This window comes from Lotus japonicus, chromosome 3 (genome assembly GCF_012489685.1).
Source record: "Lotus japonicus ecotype B-129 chromosome 3, LjGifu_v1.2".
Lineage (NCBI taxonomy): Eukaryota > Viridiplantae > Streptophyta > Magnoliopsida > Fabales > Fabaceae > Lotus > Lotus japonicus.
Genome location: NC_080043.1, coordinates 21,764,705 through 21,785,036, shown reverse-complemented (window position 1 = coordinate 21,785,036; position 20,332 = coordinate 21,764,705). Strand labels below are relative to the sequence as shown.

Below are 20,332 nucleotides of genomic sequence, written 5' to 3'. Positions count from 1 at the left end.
TGGAACAGGTTCTCTGCAAAAGACTTTAAATGCACCAGCTAATGAGACAAAAATTATGCAGATAGATGTGTCAATCAATTATATACATAATTATTCATTTAAATCTGATAATGGATCAAAACAGAAACTTAAATCAAGGGAATAATTTGGTTGACATTTGTTAGAAATGATTATAAATTAATTTAAACCTGAACGGTTTGCAGGAGTTAAGGGATAATTTGAAACAGAAATTGTGGTTGATTTTAAGAGTTTTAATGGGGTTTGATGATAGAAATGAAGGAATTAATATGTTTATACAATTTCTACTTAGTCATAATTTGGTAAAAACAGGTGGAACCCAATATGTTTGAAACAGTGAAACTTTAATACTGAAACCCATTTATTACTCTAATTCCACATAGATCATGCCAAAGTTTTGGAAATTGAAACTTTGCAGCATTCACATGTCCACAGTAACACTGGTCAACCACAACAGTCCAATATCAATAACTAAAGATAATATTAAGATAACAACATAGTTCACATATATTAGAATAAGTTAAGAACAACATGAGTCTAGGATATTACACAACATAAACTCCATAATTCAAATACAGGGACATCTAATATTCTTATATTACATAATAGCCAACCACATAAATGATTGGCAGACTATGATAGTTAGTAAACAAACATAGTCGAAGGAGTTCATAATAGTCATACACAAAAAATATAATCTGATAAGCATCAAGGCACAGGCACAAAATTAATCTAAAGATGTCCCTAATAAATCACTAAGCGGCTTCACTTCTCAGCCTTTACTTGCACCAACCTCTTCTTCCTTGGAGGTTTGCAGATGGTTGCACCATCACCATCAGATTTGGAAGCTGCAGAAGTAACTGATGACTCTGTAAATTGTGAAAGATCATCAAGAGAGAGAGTGCTTTTAGGAACTGCAGATATTTGGCTAGAAGAACCAATGGATTTATCACTGAATACAGATTCTTGGTCATCAGATGCAGATTTGGAACAAAATGGATCAGTAATAAGCTGCAGAAATAAGACCAAATTAAAAATAATTCAAATAAGTATAGTTAAATAAGGAAATAAATTAATGCAGTTCACATAGATAACAGAAAACTATAGTGAGATTGAATAACTTCAAGACATAAGATACCGTAGTTGGTGTTTGAATCTTTGTCTTGTCCTTGAAGAGCTGAATAATAGACAAATCATCGCAAATCTTTTTGACTTTGTATGAATCATCATACTTCATACCATGATCAATTGACTTTTCAACTTTAAAAATAGCTTCCTTCCCAATCAATGCCTTTATTTCATCAGGGTATTCTTCAACAGATTTTCCCTGAAGTATATTTAGAGAAATAGACAAAAATAAAAAATGACATTCCAACATATTTGTGCAGGGCAACAGAATGAAATGAAAAATTGTGTTGCAATTTAAAAACCAATATTCACCTTTGAGCCTAGAACCAACTCCCTGCAGCTCTTCTTTAGCATGTTCTCACAATCAGTGTCAAAGATTGCAAAGGTAGCAACCTCATCTCCATCAGAAACCTCAAATTTTATGCGAAACCTGAACAAAAATAAATAAAGTTCATCACTATTTAATGTCAAAACAAAGGGGATAAAATAATCCTTGATTCTAAGAACTACACACCTAGGAGTAACATCAATAACATGAGTGGAGCAAGAAGCACAGAAATAAATTCCATCCTCAATAGTAACAGATCTGCGGCAGTGACATGAAGTGTACCACCACTTTTCGCCATCAACTAAACCACTAATCTCTGCTAGGATTAAAAACAAACCCTCCTACATTGAAAGAAATTAATTTTAATGATACTACCCAGCAAAGAAAAAAAAATGGGTTAACACAGAGTTCTGGAAATTACCTCAGCTGTGTCATGAAGCTCCACAATGTTCTTCCTAGGAAACATTGTAATGAACTCCTCATTGGCAGGCATGTTGTGGAAGCCACCACCAATTTGCCCAATAGGAATATCAGCATCAAGACCATGTAAGGCCAAACTTGACAACAATAAAACAAATAAAATTAGTTCACAACTATATGACTAATACAGTGCAGGAAACAATATTACCCATTGGTCAAAGAAAACTAATATTACCCATCACGAAAGGCAGCAACTTCTGGAATCTCAGCATTCCACAATAACTTGGTAGCATGCATAACATTCTGAATAACAACTTCTCCTACACATTGGTCAAAGAAAACTAAATAAGTATGAATGTCTGATAACACTAAGAATAAAAATTGACCTAACTAATGATCTCAGAGTGAAATAAGGTATTATACCTCTGTATGTTTTAACTTTGGCCAACTGCACAACAATCACAGCAAGTCCAACTCCATCAGTAGCAAGAAACCCTTTAAGAACATCAACATAGTTTCCAAATAAAGCCATTTTTATCTTTCCCCTGCAGAAAAAATAAAACAGACAGAAAATCAAAGAAGGTAGTAATCAATATCAATTATATGGAATGTTAGAAAAAACATACTTGTGATCAGTAATCTCCAACTCAATCCTTCTAGTAACATTTCCAGATTTAGAGAATTGTTGCTCATCAGAAACACCAGTAACCAAACCAATAACATCTAAAAATTATAGTAATTAACATCAGATATCAACTACTTAATAGATTTACTTCACAACAACTACAAATATCACAGTGACAAAAATCTCAAAGTGCAAAACAAAATTAACATAACAAACTTACCAAGCAAGAAGTCAGACTCCCCCATTGTACTCTGAATTTCTGTTGTATCCTTCAATGTTAAACCAAATCTAGGAATGTCATCACACTGATCAATTTGAATCTTTGTTTTGCTATTGAACATAATTTTGTACTCATGTTCAGCAGCACGATATGCACCATTGTTGTCCACAACAACGAAATATGTAATCTTATAAACACTGCCTTCAACAATATCCCTTATAAATTTACTCATCATGTACTTCTTTATAGTTGCCTCTATTTTAGAACCCTGAAAAATCACCATGAAATTAAATGACATTAACAAAACATCATGAGTTTAATAGCAAACAGGGATATTACTTCAGAATCAATCAAGACGAGTTGTAGAGCATATGGTTTGGAAGGTTCAGAAGTTGGAGCCATCTCCCATTTCCGAATCACCCTTGCTCTGATCCTCCATGCTTCTCTACCAGGGCGTAAGCTTTTAATGGAATTCATGTCTGCAGAATAGTGAAATAGTGAAAATAGTGAAAATAAGGGGATTTCAAAGAGAGGATTGAGATATGGAAATGGAAATGGGATGAATGGAAGTTCACAACATGGGGTAGGGTATTTATAGGCCAAATTTTCAAAATGACCATGATTAAAAATAAATTTACAATACAATACAGCTAAGATAAGTCAGACTTCAGTAGTACAAAATCAATACAACATAGAGATAGAGATATAGAGATAGAGATAATTACTGGACCTCAGAACTGACACTCACCTTTCCTTGAGTGAATCAACCTTTGCTGATGCATTCAAACTCTCCAATATCAATTTTGCAAGAAAAGGTATGACGGCTGAACAGTGAATAATTGGAGGTGTGGAGGTATGAGTGGTAAGACCATAAACGGAAGCAAAGAAATCTTCACCCAAACATCAACCGGCGGCGAAAATAATACCCTCATCAGATCAATCCGATAGGACACAATGGATGGGTGGGTGAAAAGTGGGTCAATTCTTGAACCAAAACACGGCATCACAGCTAAGATTAAATTGGAGAAGAAGAAAACTTTAAAATAGAGATGAATTGAGATACACACAACAGAAGAGTCTGAGTTGTACTTCAGAGTTGGTAGAAAGGGGGAGAGAACACGCGAAAGCAATCTAGGGTTCGTCATGAGAGGAGATGAACAGGGAAAAAGGAAAACGACGGCGTTTGACAACTTCAAACTGAACCAAAAAAAAAACAGTTAAATAAGCAGACACGTGGCGAGCAGCGATTGGAGGTTTTGTAGGAATAGTGAAATGCAAACTTGAGAATAAGAAGTAGTAGATTCACACTTCAATCTCACCACATGTGAATAAAGAAAAAAATTAAATAGAGAGAAATTTAAGATATGATAAATTATAGATAGAAAAGTAAAAGAGAGAAGAGAAGAGAAATTCACTAGAAATTGTATTAGGGTAGAAATATGATGGACAGACTCGGTTTTGCATAAATAAGTCTGACCTGCTTAAAAAATTCAAGGCTTGAGTCTGATCTGTTACATGTGATAGTTTTTTTTTCTAGGATTACTTAAAAACTAGTATGACATGTTAGCCTATTTTAAGCTTTGTTTCCATTATAAAAAACTATTTAGGCCAACAAACTTAGGTGTAAATAGACCACTAAACTTATACTTATAGCCTATTCAATTAAAATACATTAAAACAAAATTATTTATAAATAGACCAACATGATTACATATATGTTACTCCCTTCGGTCCTATTTATAAGCATGAAAGAGAAGAAAAGTTTTGGTCCTTTTTATAAGAACCAAATGAAAAAGTTTGAGCTATATTAATTAATTTTTTCCCATGATGCCCTTATTAATTCTAACTTGTTAAATGTGTCTCATTAATTATTCTTTCTCTTTCCCACTTTCCAACACTGATAACAAAGGGTAATTTTGGAAGTTTATTTTGATTCAAGACATATTTAATGCATTTTATCTAGTTTAACTACATTTCTAAAACTATGTGAATTTTTTGTTGTTGCTTATAAATAGGACCGGAGGGAGTAATAGATAGCATGAGAGTCAATGAGGTTGTGTTAGACTTCTTAAGACTTGAAGAAATTCTTAGCTCTCATACTTCAGACATGTGTCTTGTAGCCTTGTGAATCGGACAAGTCCCTGGATATTGGTGGGCCTCGCACAAAAAGCGACTTGATCTATTACGATGCCTCGAGAAGTGGGTGAATGATGACCATTCTTGGGTGACTTGAGCACTATATCTGGTGTGAGTCCTGATCTGGCGAGTCATCTCACATGTGGTGAGCAGTCAGTCACGACTCCTTCATCCAATGGGTGATCTGATCTCTTTTATATATGAGCAGTCCCACATTAATTTAGTATTTCTCACACATGCTGGCGATTCATTTAATATTTACGCCATTTCAATTATCAGTGGCGGATCTATATTATATTGAGTGGGAGCCTGGGAGGGACTTAGGGTACACCGTACGCGAGAGAAAGAGAGAAGAGTGATTGAGTGAGAGGAGTAAGTGAGTGTGGGTCTTTGGTGCAAAAATGTGCAAAACTTGGTCTACTAGTATAATTTAAAATTTTTCAAGGGTTCAAAAAAAATTATATGGAAAGTTAAGTGCACTTTTTTTCCTAGGGATGAACGATTGTTTAGTTACTTACATTGAGAGTGATGTATTTAATAACATTGACTCTGAGCTTGTTGTTCAATGATTTCAAAATATGAAATCACGTAGAGGACAATTATGACTTGTATAATTTTTGATGTATAAACATATTAAAATTATTTTTAATTATATTTTTACCAATGTGTTCATTTGAAAAATTTGAACCCCCTGACCCCGAGTCCTAGATCCGCCACTGTCAACGATCTGCGTGCTTTATGGGCTTAGCGATCTCACCACCCTTTGTGGGCCGATTATGTTTGTATGATCCATTTAGAACCAAGGCTCAAATCCATGTATTTCAGACTACGCACCTCTGTAAAAGGGGATGGCTTATTGTATTAGGCATGTTCATCTTCATGAGGAGAAAAACAGTCTTTAGGATCCTCTGTAAAAGGGGATGCCATCATCGTTGATACCGTCATTGTTATTGCCACTACTACTACCACCACCGCCACCACCATCTATCACCACTGCTGCCACCACCACCACCACCACCACCACCATGCTCCACCATCGTTGATACCGTCATCGTTATCGACACTACCATCACCGACACCACCACCCTCCACCACTACCGCCGCCACCATCGCCGCTACCACTAATACTACTACCACCGTCGCCGCCGCCATCATCGACCACCACCGCCACTATCATCACCTTCCAATATCACCACTACCACCAATCCACCGCCACCACTGTTGCCACAAAATTATACCAAACAGTGTATAATATTAAGATTTTATCAGGTTTTATCCTATATGGCCCAATACAGTCAGACCTTATACTATACAACATACCAACCAGGCCCTTAGATTGGTGTAGTAAAAGAATAATATAAGTAGTAGATAGTAAAGTGTCGTTGACTCCAAAGCAAATAGTAAGTTGAAAGTAAAAAAAGAAAAGTTGAAACAAAGAAAACCCTGCATAAACAAAACAAAACGGAGAAACTAGCAATGTGTTCCCATTGAACTTTAGACTCGATCACACTGAAACCTAACCCGGACATATCGCCGTCAATAAACCGGATTGGATAATCGGCGACAGGTCCGTATTTTGAAGCGTCGATTTGGTTTTTGTGGGTCAAAGAAAAAACGCACACCACTGAAGGAAGAAGAACACAGTGACTCACGAGTGTAGCGTCGGCGGCGCGTACAAGTAACCTTCCAAAACCCTAACCGTCACCACCGCTCTTTCAATTCGCTTCTATCACGTTGTTTACAGTGTGATTTGCTTTCTGCTAACTTCACCTTCACTGGTTTTCTGTTGTTGTTGTTGCTTTTGTTTGTTGAATTTAGCTTCTGAATTTTCACTGATTGCTGTTGTTTTTGCTGTGTATAGGTTCATTGATCACTGATCAGAGTAGCATGCACTAGCATTGCTTTCCTATTGGTGTTTGTTATTGCTGAAGATTCTGTGCCAAATGGATTTGGTATCAAGTTGCAAGGTATATGTATATATATATATACCATTCAATTTCTGTGTAGTAGGGATTCTAATTTATGGTCAACACTTTTTCATCATTTTTTTTTTATTTTTGAAGATTTTTTTTGTCACCTAGAGTGTTTGTTAATCTAATGTGTATTTCAATGTGGCCTTTTAGATAGCATTGCCACTTTGTGTAGTTTTTTTTTTTGAATTTGAAGTTTTGTTTGAATGGTGCCTAACTTATGCATTCTTTGTTTAACTGTGTTTTGTAAGTTGTGCGGGCATTGTTAAGATGTTAATGCAGAATACAGTTTTTGATTTTCATGGTTATTGGCAATATAGACTGTAGAAGCTAGAAGTATGCAATGTTATCAAATAGCGGACGCCGCTATATCGTAGCGGATTTTTGGCTAATCGCGACGCCGCTATTTCCCACTACAGCGCACTATTCCCGCTATTCACCGCTAAATAGCGGACGCCGCTATAGCGTTGCGGATTTTTGGCTAATCGCGACGCCGCTATTGCCCACTGCAGCGCACTATTCCCGCTATTCACTGCTAAATAGCGGCCGAAATAGCAGATTTTTGGTTAACCACGATGGTCTGCGATCGTGATTTGACAACACTGGAAGTATGTAGGAAGAGCAAGGGATTTTCCTGTTTTAAAAAAATTGATTTTTACTTGGATAGGTGAAAGAATTTTATCGGGTATGCATAAGTCATATCTTGTTCACTGGTTGGTCTTTCAGTTTTTCTTTAGTTGGGTTTACACATGACTGAACATTGTTATCAGGTGTTTGGTATGGGCCTTACAACTATGTGATTTTAACCATGTGTATGCTGTCCTACTTTCTGATCTAGTGACTGTTTTTGTAGGAAAAGTTGAATTATTTTCGTGTAAAAGAGCTCAAAGATGTGCTCACTCAGTTGGGACTTTCAAAGCAGGGAAAGAAGCAGGTGAGATAAGAAGAACATTGCTTATTATATACATTCAGTGTTAGGCATTTTTTGAAACCTGAATGTTAGTATTTAACATCCTTGAATGGTATTTGTTGACCTTATTAAGTGTTATTATCTAGGTGACTCCTTTTTAATCCCTTTTGTCACTTATTTGCATGCCATTTCAAGTGCTAAATTTAGCCTTAGACTTGCACTTTCATAGTAGTAAAGAGTATGAGTTTGAAACTTAGAAAAGATGGGTATTTTCAATCTGAGGCATGATCATTCATGAATGTTGTAATTTTGGCTTTTAGCCCGTACAAATTTTCTTTTTACTGCATACATGCTTTCTTTCTTGGAGTCTTAGGATGATATAATGATTCCAATACTTCATTTTCTGTAGGATCTTGTTGAAAGGATATTATCTGTTCTCTCAGATGAACAAGGTATGATAATGATCTCTCATTGACGTACACATACCCGTCTCAACCTTTTGTACTACTAGTTTCTGTCTTGTATTCTGTAATGTTTCTGTTTGTAATGTGTGGAAGCTTAGAAGTTTTAGATGATATCTGCTTAATACAGTTGTTAACTAATTTTTTTAACCAATCAAATAGTAATCCTGGCTTAATCAATGAGCTTGGGTTGTTTCTTTTCATCTGTCCTTTGTATAATTAATTTACTTCTGATATCTCTTTCTTTTTCTCAAGCTGGCTTTTCATATTCTGTGTTGGTGCACAGGTATAGAGTTAATATTTTTTTTTAGGCTTAAATACTCTGTAGGTCCCTGAAATTGTACCCCGTATCAAAATAAGTCCCTGAAATTTTTTTTTCCGATTCCGGGTCCCTAGAAAAATTTATTTGATCAAAATAAGTCCCTACGCCGGAGAAGACAGTGGTTGCCTCCTCATTGTTTCCACAAACCATGAAATAACATGTTTAAAACACTCCTAGACCTTCATATATCTGATCTGGGCGAAGAAATCGCAAGAAACAAAGCTAAAACGAAGAAACCGAGAAGCTCCATAAATTCCGGCGAGAAGAAATCAACTTGCGACTGACCTTTTCTCTTCAACTGTGACGACCCAGCCCACGAGACCACCACCACTGAGTTCCTGAGGACGAGACGAAGCCGGCCCAACACCCTGGTCGTAGCGCCGCCATGACCGCCGTCGTCAACCACCGTCTTCTCCGACGTAGGGACTTATTCTGATTAAAAAAACAATTCCAGGGACCCGGAATCGGAAAAAAATTTTTTAGGGACTTATTTTGATACAGGGTACAATTTCAGGGACCCCTAGAGTATTTAAGCCTTTTTTTTATTGTGCCAATTTTCTGGGTTAAGCTGCATTAAATAAATTAATGTTTAGATATTTGATGTAAACAAAGATTTATAAATAAAATGAGCCTGAGACAATGAAGTTCATAATTTTTCCGTTTTTGTGTATGATGTGGTCCGATTTTTTGTCTATTACTTATCAGGTTTAAATGCTCCAGATAAAAATTGAACTTCGGGCCATGGAATAAAAAATATCAGAAATAAAATAAAATAGGGTTTCACATTTGATGAGTCCGCCTTGTTGCCTGCTGCACATGCCCCATCTCCTATTATCTTTATGTTTTGCAATATGCTGTCTCAAGGCCATTTTTATAGTCACCATCAAGCTAGCCCATGCATTATGCCATAGTGCAATAGTGTCCAGCTTCTTGAGGAGTCTTCATCTTCAAGCTTTAAGCCATATTACATGGCAGTTGGCATGTCCGCCGCAGCCGTCAGTCTCTGACAACGCTGCTTCCCCTGATGTTCCCTCAATTTTACTCCATCTGATACCTTGCGTTGCATAGTCAGGGGTGGGGCTGATAGTATCATTGGCTTGCTGCGTGCTTAGAGATGTGTGGTGTTGCCGTTATGTTTCTCAGTCTCCTCTTCCTCTGTTGTGCAATACGCAATCACGAATCAAATTTTTTTTTTCAAATTATATTTCAACAATCCGCTGGTTCAGAAAACTAGTTGGTTCTCTCAGTGTGTGTTAAACTGGTTGTGCCAAAGTTGTTTTTACTGATTCAATTAAATTTCTGATCTGATTTAAGGCTTGGACTGGTTGAACCAGCTGGTCCAAGTGAGTATTGACTTTTGAAGCACTGGTTGGGAGTGGTGGCAATATCTGTTTTTTGATTCTATTCTCTTCACCTTTAAACAAAGTAACTTGTTACTTTTTTCCCAGTTGCCAAAACGTGGGCTAAGAAGAATGCTGTTGGAAAAGAACAGGTGGTAAAATTAGTGGATGACACATACAGGTCAGTGTTAGAGATGACGCTGCTAATGAATTTTTCTTCAACTAGCCTTGGTATGCTTTGGATTAGGGCAATGGCACAAAAATATTAAATAAGTTTGCATTTCACACATTATTTGGTCATCTGTTTTTAGGTTTGCTTTAAATTGAATGTAATGGTATATATATGTGTGTGTGTATGCTATAATATCCTCATTCTATTATTTTTCTTACATGACATTCTGTGTTTTTTGTCCAGACAATTACAGGTATCGGGTGTGAGTGATCTAGCATCAAAGGGGCAGGGTGCCTCAGACTGCAGTAATGTGAAAATGAAAGGGCAGGGTACCTCAGATTGCAGTAATGTGAAAATTAAAGGGCAGGGTGCCTCAGATTGCAGTAATGTGAAAATTAAAGATGAAATTGATGATTCCTATCAACCAGATACAAAGATTCGCTGTCTTTGTGGAAGTTCGCTGGAATCTGAGACATTGATCAAGGTGTAATACTCAGTGTATTTTTTATATCGTCATGATATGTAAAATTATATGCCTTTTTGCATGCTTATATGCTTTCTTTGATCATTTAAATGCTTTTCATTATGGTCTCAATGTCAGCTTATAGTCTAAAAATATGGCATTTTTTCCAGTGTGAAGATGCAAGATGCCATGTGTCACAGCATATCAACTGTGTCATTATTCCTGATAAACCTACCGAAGGAATCCCACGAGTTCTTGATAAATTTTATTGCGAAATATGTCGACTCGGTCGCGCAGATCCGTATGTCATTCCCTTATTTTAGTTTACATTGGGTGGGAATACAAGCCCGTTCGTTACAACTTTTTTAGTGAGAAAAACACTTTTATTGTTAACAATATCACCCATTAAAATTTTTAGTATGTTCGTTTCAGCTTTTGAAAAAAACCAGAATCTAAAAAATCATATTTGCATTTCCTGCTCATCTCTACATTACAGATTTTGGCATTCAGTGGTGCACCCTTTGTTTCCTGTGAAGTTGACTACAACCCATATTCCAACTGATGGGTGAGTACTTTTGTTCAAGCAAGACATGGTTCATGTATTTGTGTTTATGTCTTTATGAAAAATGAATGTCTTATTCAATTATATTTTATCTTATATGCCACTAGGAGATATCTCGCTGGTTGTTGCCTAAGCTATAACTTATGTGTAAGAGACTGAGATATTCTTAATTCAGGCTTGACTTCAATCATTTCATTCGGGGTCAGAGTGGAGGTCGGGATTTGCGGGGGGGGGGGGGGGGGTGTTCAAGGGATGTATAATTCCATTCTTGAATGAATGCAAGTTCATCTGCTTTGTTGTTTGTGTATATCTTTTGGTTCCTTTCTGCATATGTATGACTATAAGTTATTTTATGGTATTTAAAGGATTTAAATGTTTGAGTTATTTCATATTTATCATGTGTGCAATGTGAATTTTAGTTGTTTGACTGCTGAGTTTGCTTCTCTTAGGTGTAAATTCTATCAGGTATCTCAGCATATTAATCTACTAAAAAATGAAATTCTCTCCTTTTTCTCTTTTTCTGAGTTTTCCTTTTCTCGTGTGAAGGTTTACTGAAATCTTTTCACATTTAACAAGTATATTTATCAATGATGATAGCTAGTCTTTTATGTGGCTTTCTGTTGGATTATTATTTTGTGCTATTCAAAGGGATTGAAATGTTGAGTTATTTCATATTTATATTGTGAGTTATAATTGTTTGACTGTTGAGTTTGTTTTTCTTAGATGAATTTTTTTATCATGTTTCTCAGCTCAATAATCTACTAAAATATGAAATTTTCACCACCTCTTCGTTTGAGTTTTCCTTATCTTGTGCGCAGGTTTTCTTAAAGCTTTTCACATCTAACAACATCTTTTTATCAATTTTTATACCTAGATTTATGTGTGGCTTTCTTCTGCAATTACTTGAACTGTATTTCTGTGTGATATGTTCAGAACCAACCCAGTGCAGAGTGTTGAGAGAACATTTCTAATAACGAGAGCAAACAAGGACTTGGTATCAAAATCGGAATTTGAAGTTCAGGTTGGTTTGGTTTTTGAATACTATGATGACCTTCCATCTATGTATCTCAGGTAGTTTACTGATGTATGCTAAATGATATGATATGTAGGCTTGGTGTATGCTTCTAAATGATAAAGTTCCATTCAGGATGCAATGGCCTCAATATTCAGACCTACAGGTCAATGGTATGTTATATCAAATGATCTTCTTTCTGGTGTTATTTTGGTTCCATTTGAGAATTTTATTTCATGTTTTGGGTCTTGTGTTTGTTTGCATATTATGTTATTATGTACTGGGAAATTAACACGCGTAAAACCTCAAACATTTCTTCATGTAATTCATGGTTTTTGTCGTTATAATTGAATTTTTGTTTCTTTGATTTTACTATGATCTTATAGGTGTTCCTGTTCGTGCAATTAACAGACCTGGTTCACAATTGCTTGGGGCTAATGGTCGTGATGATGGTCCAATTGTGAGTTTATTGTTATCATTGGTCATTACTATTCAGAATTTTCTGGTGTTGTCTTATTTACTAGTGTATTTTAAAAAGTTGACGATTGTGCCTGGGTGCTAGTTTTGTCTAATCTTTTTTAACAGTGTTAAAACTGTTTCTATATTTGTTTAATTCAAGTTCTTATTTTATTTCTCCTTTGTCAGATCACTCCGTATACAAAAGATGGAATTAATAAGATTTCCTTGACGGGGTGTGACTCTCGCATTTTCTGTTTAGGGGTACGGATTATTAAAAAGCGCAGTCTGCAACAGGTAGATTCCGTTCATAACTTGCTTATTTTCAAAGTATAATAATTTAGTGACTGTTGGTTCCTTTAATTCAGGCATATTGGAATAATCAATTTTCATGTTAAGAATCTCACTTTTTGATATCAGTCCAAAGTTTGAGGGCTGGCCCCTTTTGGCTGATCTCTGAGAAATTGAAATTTGACAAAACTTGGAATGCTTGTGTGGTTCTCTTTCTATGTTAATTTTGAATAACACATTTTAGGCAAGTATTCACCCCTTTTGGCTGTTCTCTGAAAAATTGAAATTTGATATAACTGGGAATGCTTGTGTGGGTCTCTTTTTATGTCAATTTTGAATATCACATTTTAGGCAGGTGTTAACTAACAAGGGTTTTTCAAATTTCCATGCAATGCCTCAGCTTGATATTAAAAATGGCATCTGGTGATCTCTTGACATTTAGTACTCATTTGAATAATCAAATTTATGTTTCTTGTTACTGTATCTGGCAAAATAAATGTGATTTCCATGCAATGCCTCAGCTTGATATTAAAAATGGCATCTGGTGATCTCTTGACATTTAGTACTCATTTGAATAATCAAATTTATGTTTCTTGTTACTGTATCTGGCAAAATTAATGTGAGTTCTTTTGCTTTTTCAATTTAATGCTTTAATATTGGCTTTTTGCTTTGAGTTTTCTGTGATATATCTTAATCTTAAAAAAAATAAAAGCTGTACATATATTATGAGTGTTTGGCAGGGTTGGTTGTACTGACCTGTTCAAGTAAATACAAATCTTGTTGATTTATTTTTGTTAGGGTCCAATTGCAAGGTATGAGACTTGGGTCCCACATTGGAAGCATGAGATTCTAGTGTGGGGTTTATAAGGCCTTGGGCTCTCCAACTACAACAATTAGTTTTTGTGGTATGTTTCTCCCAAGGTTCTTATCAATTGGTATCAGAACCTTCCACCATGTCTCTCAGTTTCAAACGAGCAGTGCGGGTGGTGATGCTTGCATTGCAGCATTCGCCTGGGACTAGTGAAAGAGCTAGTGCACAGCCAGCCTTAGTGGTTGTCGGCGCTGTGGAGCGTGGTGGGATGTTAGGGTCCAATTGCAGGGTGTGGAATTTGGGTCCCACATTTGAAGCAGGAGATTCTAGTGTGGGGTTTGTAAGGCCTTGGGCTCTTCACCTACAACAGCTAACTTTTGTATTATGGTTCTCCTAGGGTTCTTATTAGTTTTTTGCATCTGCTTCGTAGTGCTCTACTTAGTTAACAAATGCTTGTTGAGGATTTACTTGCTTTTTTCCCCTGGGAATATATTAACCGTTTTGATCTCTGTTCTCGGATTTGGTTTTGTATATTTGTTTTTGTCAATCTGCAATTTTTTCAGACCCAATTTGTTTTCGTTGGATTTTTTATGAGAGGGAAATCTATATTGTCATTTACAAGAGAGCTCGGGCCTTTAGGCATTGGGAGGTATGATGCAGCATCCAACAAGGCTGTCCAATCTCTGTGTTGGAGATGGCTAGCCTGTTGGAACAACCAAAGGCAGAAGGGCTGCACACCAGTGACAAACAATGCTATCCCTCTATAAAATAAAGGATTTAATCCATAAAGGATGTGATATTTAGGTCTATATTGTTGAAATGTCTTCTGCATGAATTAATGCTTGTCTCCCATCAGTTCGATTAAATTAAATAATATAGTCTCTGGAATCTAGGTTCTAAACATCATTCCAAAGGAGTCTGATGGTGAGCGTTTTGAAGATGCTCTTGCACGAGTTTGTGGTCGTGCTGGTGGTGGAAATGCAACAGATGATGGTGATAGTGACAGTGATTTGGAAGTTGTTTCAGATACTTTTAGCATCAACCTTCGTTGTCCAGTAAGGCTTTCATGTATTGGATTATTTCAGTAATTCATGTAATTTTACAAATTAGGTCGTAGTCTTGAAATTTTTTTATACACTTGTGAAATTTATAGATGAGTGGTTTAAGAATGAAGATCGCAGGAAGATTTAAACCTTGTATTCACATGGGTTGTTTTGATCTTGAAGTTTTTGTGGAGTTGAATCAACGTTCAAGAAAGGTAAGATTCTCAGAACTTGTGCAGGACTTGTCTGATTATTTTTTTATAATTGAAAAATGTTCATTGAAGCATTAATTGTTTCTGCAGTGGCAATGCCCCATATGCCTTAAAAATTACGCATTGGAGAATATCATTATTGATCCTTATTTCAACCGCATTACTACTATGGTAGTTTCCCCCTCTTTGATCTTCATTTTTCTATTGCTCATATTTGAGTCTGATGAACCAGTAGTTATTACTTACTACTAAAATTTGTTTGCCGGCGCAGATGAAAAATTGTGGAGACGAGTTTACAGAGGTTGAGGTGAAGCCTGATGGTTATTGGCGTGTCAAGGCTAAGAAGGATAGTGAATGCCGGGAGTTAGGGACTCTTTCTCAATGGCACTGTCCTGATGGATCCCTCTCTGTTTCTACCAATGCAGAAGACAAGAGAGTAGAAGCTTTGAAGCTCAAACAGGAAAGCGTTTCAGACAGTCCTGGTTTAAGACTTGGCATCAAGAAGAATTGTAATGGAGTTTGGGAAGTGAGCAAACCGATTGGCACAAACACCTCTTCTGGTAATCGATTGGATGATGATTTTGGAAATCCTGAACAAGTGATTATTCCAATGAGCAGCAGTGCAACTGGAAGTGGCCAGGATGGTGATGATCCAAGCGTTAATCAAGGTGGCAGTGGGCAAATTGATTTTGCTACTACCAATGGGATTGAGATGGATTCTGTTCGTCTCATGAATGTTGATTCAACTAATGGATATACTGCTCGTAATACTTCTGCTCCAGTGGGTGATGCAGAAGTTATTGTTCTAAGCGATTCTGACGATGATATATTGGTATCTCCTACAGTTAGTTACAAAAACAATCAAAATGGTGGTACAGTTGATATTTACTCTGTGCCACCACCTGGAATTATCGACCCATATGCAGAAGTTCACAATCTTGATGGAAACCCATGCTTGGAGGCTTTTAATAATGCCAGTGAAGATGATTTTGGGATTCCCTCCGTCTGGCCATTGCATTCTGGAACTCAACCAGGCTCAGGATTCCAGTTATTCACTTCTGATGTGGATGCATCAGATGGATTGGTCCATTTGCCGCATGGTGATGATATTAATTGCTCCTCATCACTGAATGGTTACACATTGGCTCCAGAGACTGCTTTGGGATCTAGTACTCTTATAGAAGACACCTCTGCAGGTCGGTCTGATGCTGATTTAAATGGTGGCTTGGTTGACAATCCATTGGCATTTGCTGGAGAGGATCCCTCTCTTCAGATTTTTCTCCCTACAAGACCAGCAGGATCATCTATGCCGCATGAATTGAGAGATCATGCAGATGTGTCAAATGGTGTCTGCACTGATGATTGGATCTCTCTTAGGCTTGGGGATGGTGCTGGTGAAAGTAATGGTGAACCTTCCACTACAGATGGGTTGAATTCCAGACCGCAGCTTACATCCAGAGAAGGCGCCACCGATTCTTTGACTGATACTGGTTTGTTACTTTCTGAGTCTAAATCTCATTGTTTATTTTGGTAAAAATTATTCCTGTAATTTCATTGCGTGGCAGGCCACTGGTGTAATGTTAGCTGAGTAAAGCAAATTATTAACTTACTCCCATAGTATATTAGGATTCAAGAAGTTTTAGGGACACACATTTGGAGGTTACTATCCTCTCTTTCTATCATACCAAACAACCTACAAAATCTTTCTTTTTCTCACCTCTTTCTCTCTACTCATCTTCTCTCTTTCTCTCATAAACCAAACTAAGTGTAAGATTTTTCAAAGCTCATTTGAAGTTCTTTTATGGATATTGTGAAGGAGGATTGGAAACTGGCTATTTCATTTTCTTTTCATGAAGCACTTCTATATGTGCCGTTAAATGTTATAAGCCTAAAATTAGTTTGTTTGAACTTCTAAAACACTCTGCATAATTCTGTTAATCTTCTGTATCATATCATTGTCTAATTCAATTAATTAATTCAAAGCATTTGCATGATGAAAATAGTGGTTTAATCAACTATAGATATACTTCAGGTCGATTGAAGAAACTCGGTAACTATTTGGTTGAGAATTTTTTCCAGTTAGATATAATCCACATATGAAATTGGTTTCTTGGAATGGCTCTAAGAAATTACATGTCTTCCATTTTTGCATGTTTTACAACTAAATCACCCTTGGCTGGTTTCTATTTTGTGCAGCTCCTTATTGCTTGCTAGGGTTGATCAATTTACTGTTTTTCCTTGTGCTAGAGATTGCATTTCTGTTCTGTTTGCATGTTTTACAACTAAATCACCGTTGGCTAGTTTCTGTATTTGTGCATGGACATCCCTTTATTGCTTGCTAGGGTTTATCAATTTACTCATTTACATGGAAGAATGTTTTAGAGAAGGGATAGGAGGGATAGGGAAGGGTGCTCCAATCAAATCTTTAAGAGATGTTTTTGTGTTAAAAATGTCTGAAATAGTTATAATTGGTTTGCCTCTGTAGAAAGTCAATAGTTAATCTGGGCACCATGAAAATTTGGAGAGGCTAATCTCTAGCACAAAGGTGAGGAGGTCAGCTGCATGCGGAGAGGCTAAGCCTCTATTTTGTTCCTTACTACAGACAATTATGTCATAAATTGTTTGACATCGTAAATTTTTAATGCCGTATTGCATTTTCTCCCTCCAATTTTCATTACTTATTTTTCCTTGTTTGCAGCTTCTTTGCTTCTCGGTATGAATGATGTCAGATCTGACAATGCAAATAAGAAAAGATCAGATAATCCTTTCTCATTTCCTCGCCAAAAACGTTCAGTAAGGTCTCGCTTGTATCTTTCTATTGATTCGGATTCGGAGTGAGGTATTAGACCTTGTATCTCTAACAACTTTAGATGCCCTTACCCCCCTCATTGTATACTTAGAAACTGAAGTAAGTTAAGCAGAACTTTTGGTCCTCAGGAAATGAGAGTTGACGTGGTCTGAACATCTCTGTTGGAGCTGCGTTATGAAATCTTGCACCTTTTGGCTGTCATTTTCCTATTGGCAAATAGATGTTGGCTGCAAAGGTTCTCAGTTATTTATGTGTGATATTCAAATTGCCCTTATGGCACATTTTGACAGGTCGCGGGCATGCTATTGTTCCCTTAGACATCGAGGATCTGATGTTACATGTAGTGCTGCTCGTTGTCCCGATGGACATCCAGAGCTGTTAGTTCAAACTTTTTGATATGGTGGGGAGCTCCCCACTAAGGAATACTAAATCTGCAATTTTGTCTTTGCTGATAGCAATTAATCTGTAAATGTTTTATCTTATTTACACCCAGGTAGATGCTCAATTTTGTAATATATGGTAGCCAATATTTGTAATATATTTAGCCATTGAAGTTGCCTCCTGGATTGTAAATCTTGGTGAGGTTCAACATTTTACCCGTCAGTTTGAATAGCTGGTGTCAATAGTTGAATATGAGCTTCAATGTGGTGGAAATATTGACCCTATGCATTGGTGCGGTTAACGAAAGGACATTGCAATGTCCTACTCATTCTTAAGGTACAATTTGATAGAAAGATTGAAGTAGAATGGAATGAAAAGTATGACGATGAAAGTTTGTCAAGATACCTAGTAATTCCTCACCCGCAACAGCTTCTGCTGGATTATCAGTTTTATAGCACTATCTGTTAGTTTGTTAGTGCTTATTCAGTTTGTTGAACACAGTTGTAGTTTGCTATTAGTTTTGGAACTTAATTCTCGAGTTCCACCTGCTACTTTCACATGCTCAGCCACCCAGTTTTCTCATCTTTGCTGCATTGTTCTGAAATACCATTGTCCTTTTGTGTGATATTTTCCAAGACGTCAAAACCATTTGTAGGCACACTCCTCTCTCCTTTAGTGGTTTGATATCATTCATTTCCAACTTCTGCTCTGTTTATTTAGGTGTTCAGGAACGCACCTACTGCCTCCATGCCTATCTCTTCCAGCTCTCAGCAGCTGCACTGGTGGTTCACAGTGAATTGCCTATCGTCCAAAGTTCAGCTTCCTCTGGTTGCTTCTACCTCAATTCTGTTATCACTGTTTCCTCACTCTAATCAGGCTTTGATTCCAACATTTGAACAAATCACCAAGCATTACATAAAGAACTTGAACTGTATATACAATCTTATACAAAAGATCATGGACAAAGGTAGTAGCAAAGATGAGGAAAATCATTTGTATATACAATCTTAAACAAAGGATCATGAACAAAGGTAGTAGCAAAGAAGAGGAAAATAACAAAATGGAATCTATTGTTTCAGACCCCTTGCCCTGTGCACAACTGAAAAGGACAAGCAATAAATACGTATTGTTTGTACTTTGTGGAAACCACCATCATAATTGGTGCACAATTTTGACAATAAAAGTTGGTGCACAATTAAAGAGGAAGTATATAAAGATATTGGGTCTGTTTCATCATAGTTTTTGAAAACTGTTTTTTGTTTTAAAAACTGAAAATTTAAAAACTTGTTTGTTTTCAAATATTGTTTTTGAAAACAGTTTTCACTTTCAGTTTTTAAAACTAAAATACAAGAATAACATGTATAAGGGTCTGTTTAGTTGCAGTTTTGTTTTGAGTTTTTAAAATAATTTTCAGAAACTGTTTTTAGAAACTGTTTTCAGAAGAAGAAAATAGGTTGAATGACATGTTTTCCATATTTAGAAAACTGATATCTGAAAACTAAACAGAAACTGAAAATATCTTTTAGCTGTTTTAGTTTTTTAGTTTTAAAAACTGAAAATGAGAACTGTTTTCAGGTCATACCAAACAGGTTTTCAATTTTTAAAAACTGAAAACTATTTTGAAAACAGGAAACAGACAGGTCCTAAATGTTTTCTGTTTTAGTTTTCAAATTTCAATTTTTCTAATGTTAGTGAACCTCTAATTCAAACAGCTTTTTTTTTCTTGAAAAACTGTTTTTAAAAACTGTTTTTAAATGCAGTTTCAAAAACTGCAATCAAACATATCCATTATCTCTGTTAAAAAGAAAATTAGACAGGAAAAGCCATATTAAGTGCTTACTAATTACTATTTTCTAAAAAAATACTTTAAGAGTAGTGATTAATATTTTGAAATGTATCAAACAACATACTTACTAACTATTTTCCAAGTGTAACAAAAAACAACATACTAACTTACTAACTGCATGTTTGGATATGCACCATAATGGTTTTACACAATTATCAGTCATATTCAATCTCAAAAGACCAGCGTCACTTCTTCCTTGTTCCCGCTTTAGGAACACTCACTCTCGTCGATGAGAAGGAGCACTCACCGAGGCAACAATCCTATTACAATTGGTTCCTATGCTCAAACGTTACTCTTGAAAGCTTCTAGTTGGCCACTTGTGCTAGTGGATAAAATTATTGCTATAACATCAACCTAATTATTGAAGAAAGTGGCATTAAAGATATATTAGTATTG

At 36.2% G+C, this 20,332-nt stretch overlaps 2 protein-coding genes across 6 annotated transcripts; one reads left to right on the top strand and one right to left on the bottom strand.

Annotated features, from left to right (window-relative positions):
- Positions 1-505: 505 nt before the first annotated feature.
- On the bottom strand, positions 506-3,941 carry LOC130748498 (uncharacterized). The gene is made up of 10 exons (XM_057601727.1): positions 3,079-3,941; positions 2,740-3,007; positions 2,521-2,617; positions 2,318-2,439; positions 2,130-2,214; positions 1,896-2,031; positions 1,661-1,815; positions 1,459-1,576; positions 1,157-1,345; positions 506-1,029 (listed from the first exon to the last, which is right to left on the bottom strand). Exons 1-10 carry the CDS (start codon positions 3,214-3,216, stop codon positions 784-786), a joined length of 1,554 nt encoding a protein of 517 aa, XP_057457710.1. The 5' UTR covers positions 3,217-3,941; the 3' UTR covers positions 506-783.
- A 2,413-nt stretch (positions 3,942-6,354) lies between these two features.
- On the top strand, positions 6,355-18,374 carry LOC130745952 (E3 SUMO-protein ligase SIZ1-like). Of its 5 annotated transcripts, none has more exons than XM_057598417.1 (18): positions 6,355-6,553; positions 6,737-6,842; positions 7,699-7,779; positions 8,165-8,207; positions 9,987-10,059; positions 10,294-10,534; positions 10,684-10,814; positions 11,010-11,078; positions 12,009-12,096; positions 12,185-12,260; positions 12,474-12,547; positions 12,733-12,840; positions 14,539-14,700; positions 14,799-14,903; positions 14,991-15,071; positions 15,172-16,390; positions 17,386-17,445; positions 17,599-17,737. In XM_057598417.1, exons 2-17 carry the CDS (start codon positions 6,819-6,821, stop codon positions 17,394-17,396), a joined length of 2,586 nt encoding a protein of 861 aa, XP_057454400.1. In that variant the 5' UTR covers positions 6,355-6,553; positions 6,737-6,818; the 3' UTR covers positions 17,397-17,445; positions 17,599-17,737. The 5 variants fall into 5 exon arrangements, with proteins under 5 accessions (XP_057454400.1, XP_057454399.1, XP_057454398.1 ...); XM_057598416.1 differs by lacking the exon at positions 17,386-17,445 and adding an exon at positions 17,822-18,374 and having other exon boundaries at positions 6,356-6,553; positions 17,599-17,739; XM_057598415.1 differs by lacking the exon at positions 17,386-17,445 and adding an exon at positions 17,838-18,374 and having other exon boundaries at positions 6,357-6,553; positions 17,599-17,739.
- The last annotated feature ends 1,958 nt before the right edge of the window (positions 18,375-20,332 follow it).

Bases quoted from the DNA above. Each gene is read 5' to 3' on its own strand.
- LOC130748498 (XM_057601727.1), bottom strand. From the start codon at position 3,216: ATGAATTCCATTAAAAGCTTACGCCCTGGTAGAGAAGCATGGAGGATC. The intron at 1,816-1,895 runs GTAATTTCCAGA...CTTTCAATGTAG, and splicing joins AGCTTCATGACACAGCTGAG to GAGGGTTTGTTTTTAATCCT. The intron at 1,030-1,156 runs GTATCTTATGTC...TTATTTCTGCAG, and splicing joins AGATTCAAACACCAACTACG to CTTATTACTGATCCATTTTG.
- LOC130745952 (XM_057598416.1), top strand. From the start codon at position 6,819: ATGGATTTGGTATCAAGTTGCAAG. The intron at 12,548-12,732 runs GTGAGTTTATTG...CTCCTTTGTCAG, and splicing joins GTCGTGATGATGGTCCAATT to ATCACTCCGTATACAAAAGA. The intron at 14,904-14,990 runs GTAAGATTCTCA...TTGTTTCTGCAG, and splicing joins TGAATCAACGTTCAAGAAAG to TGGCAATGCCCCATATGCCT.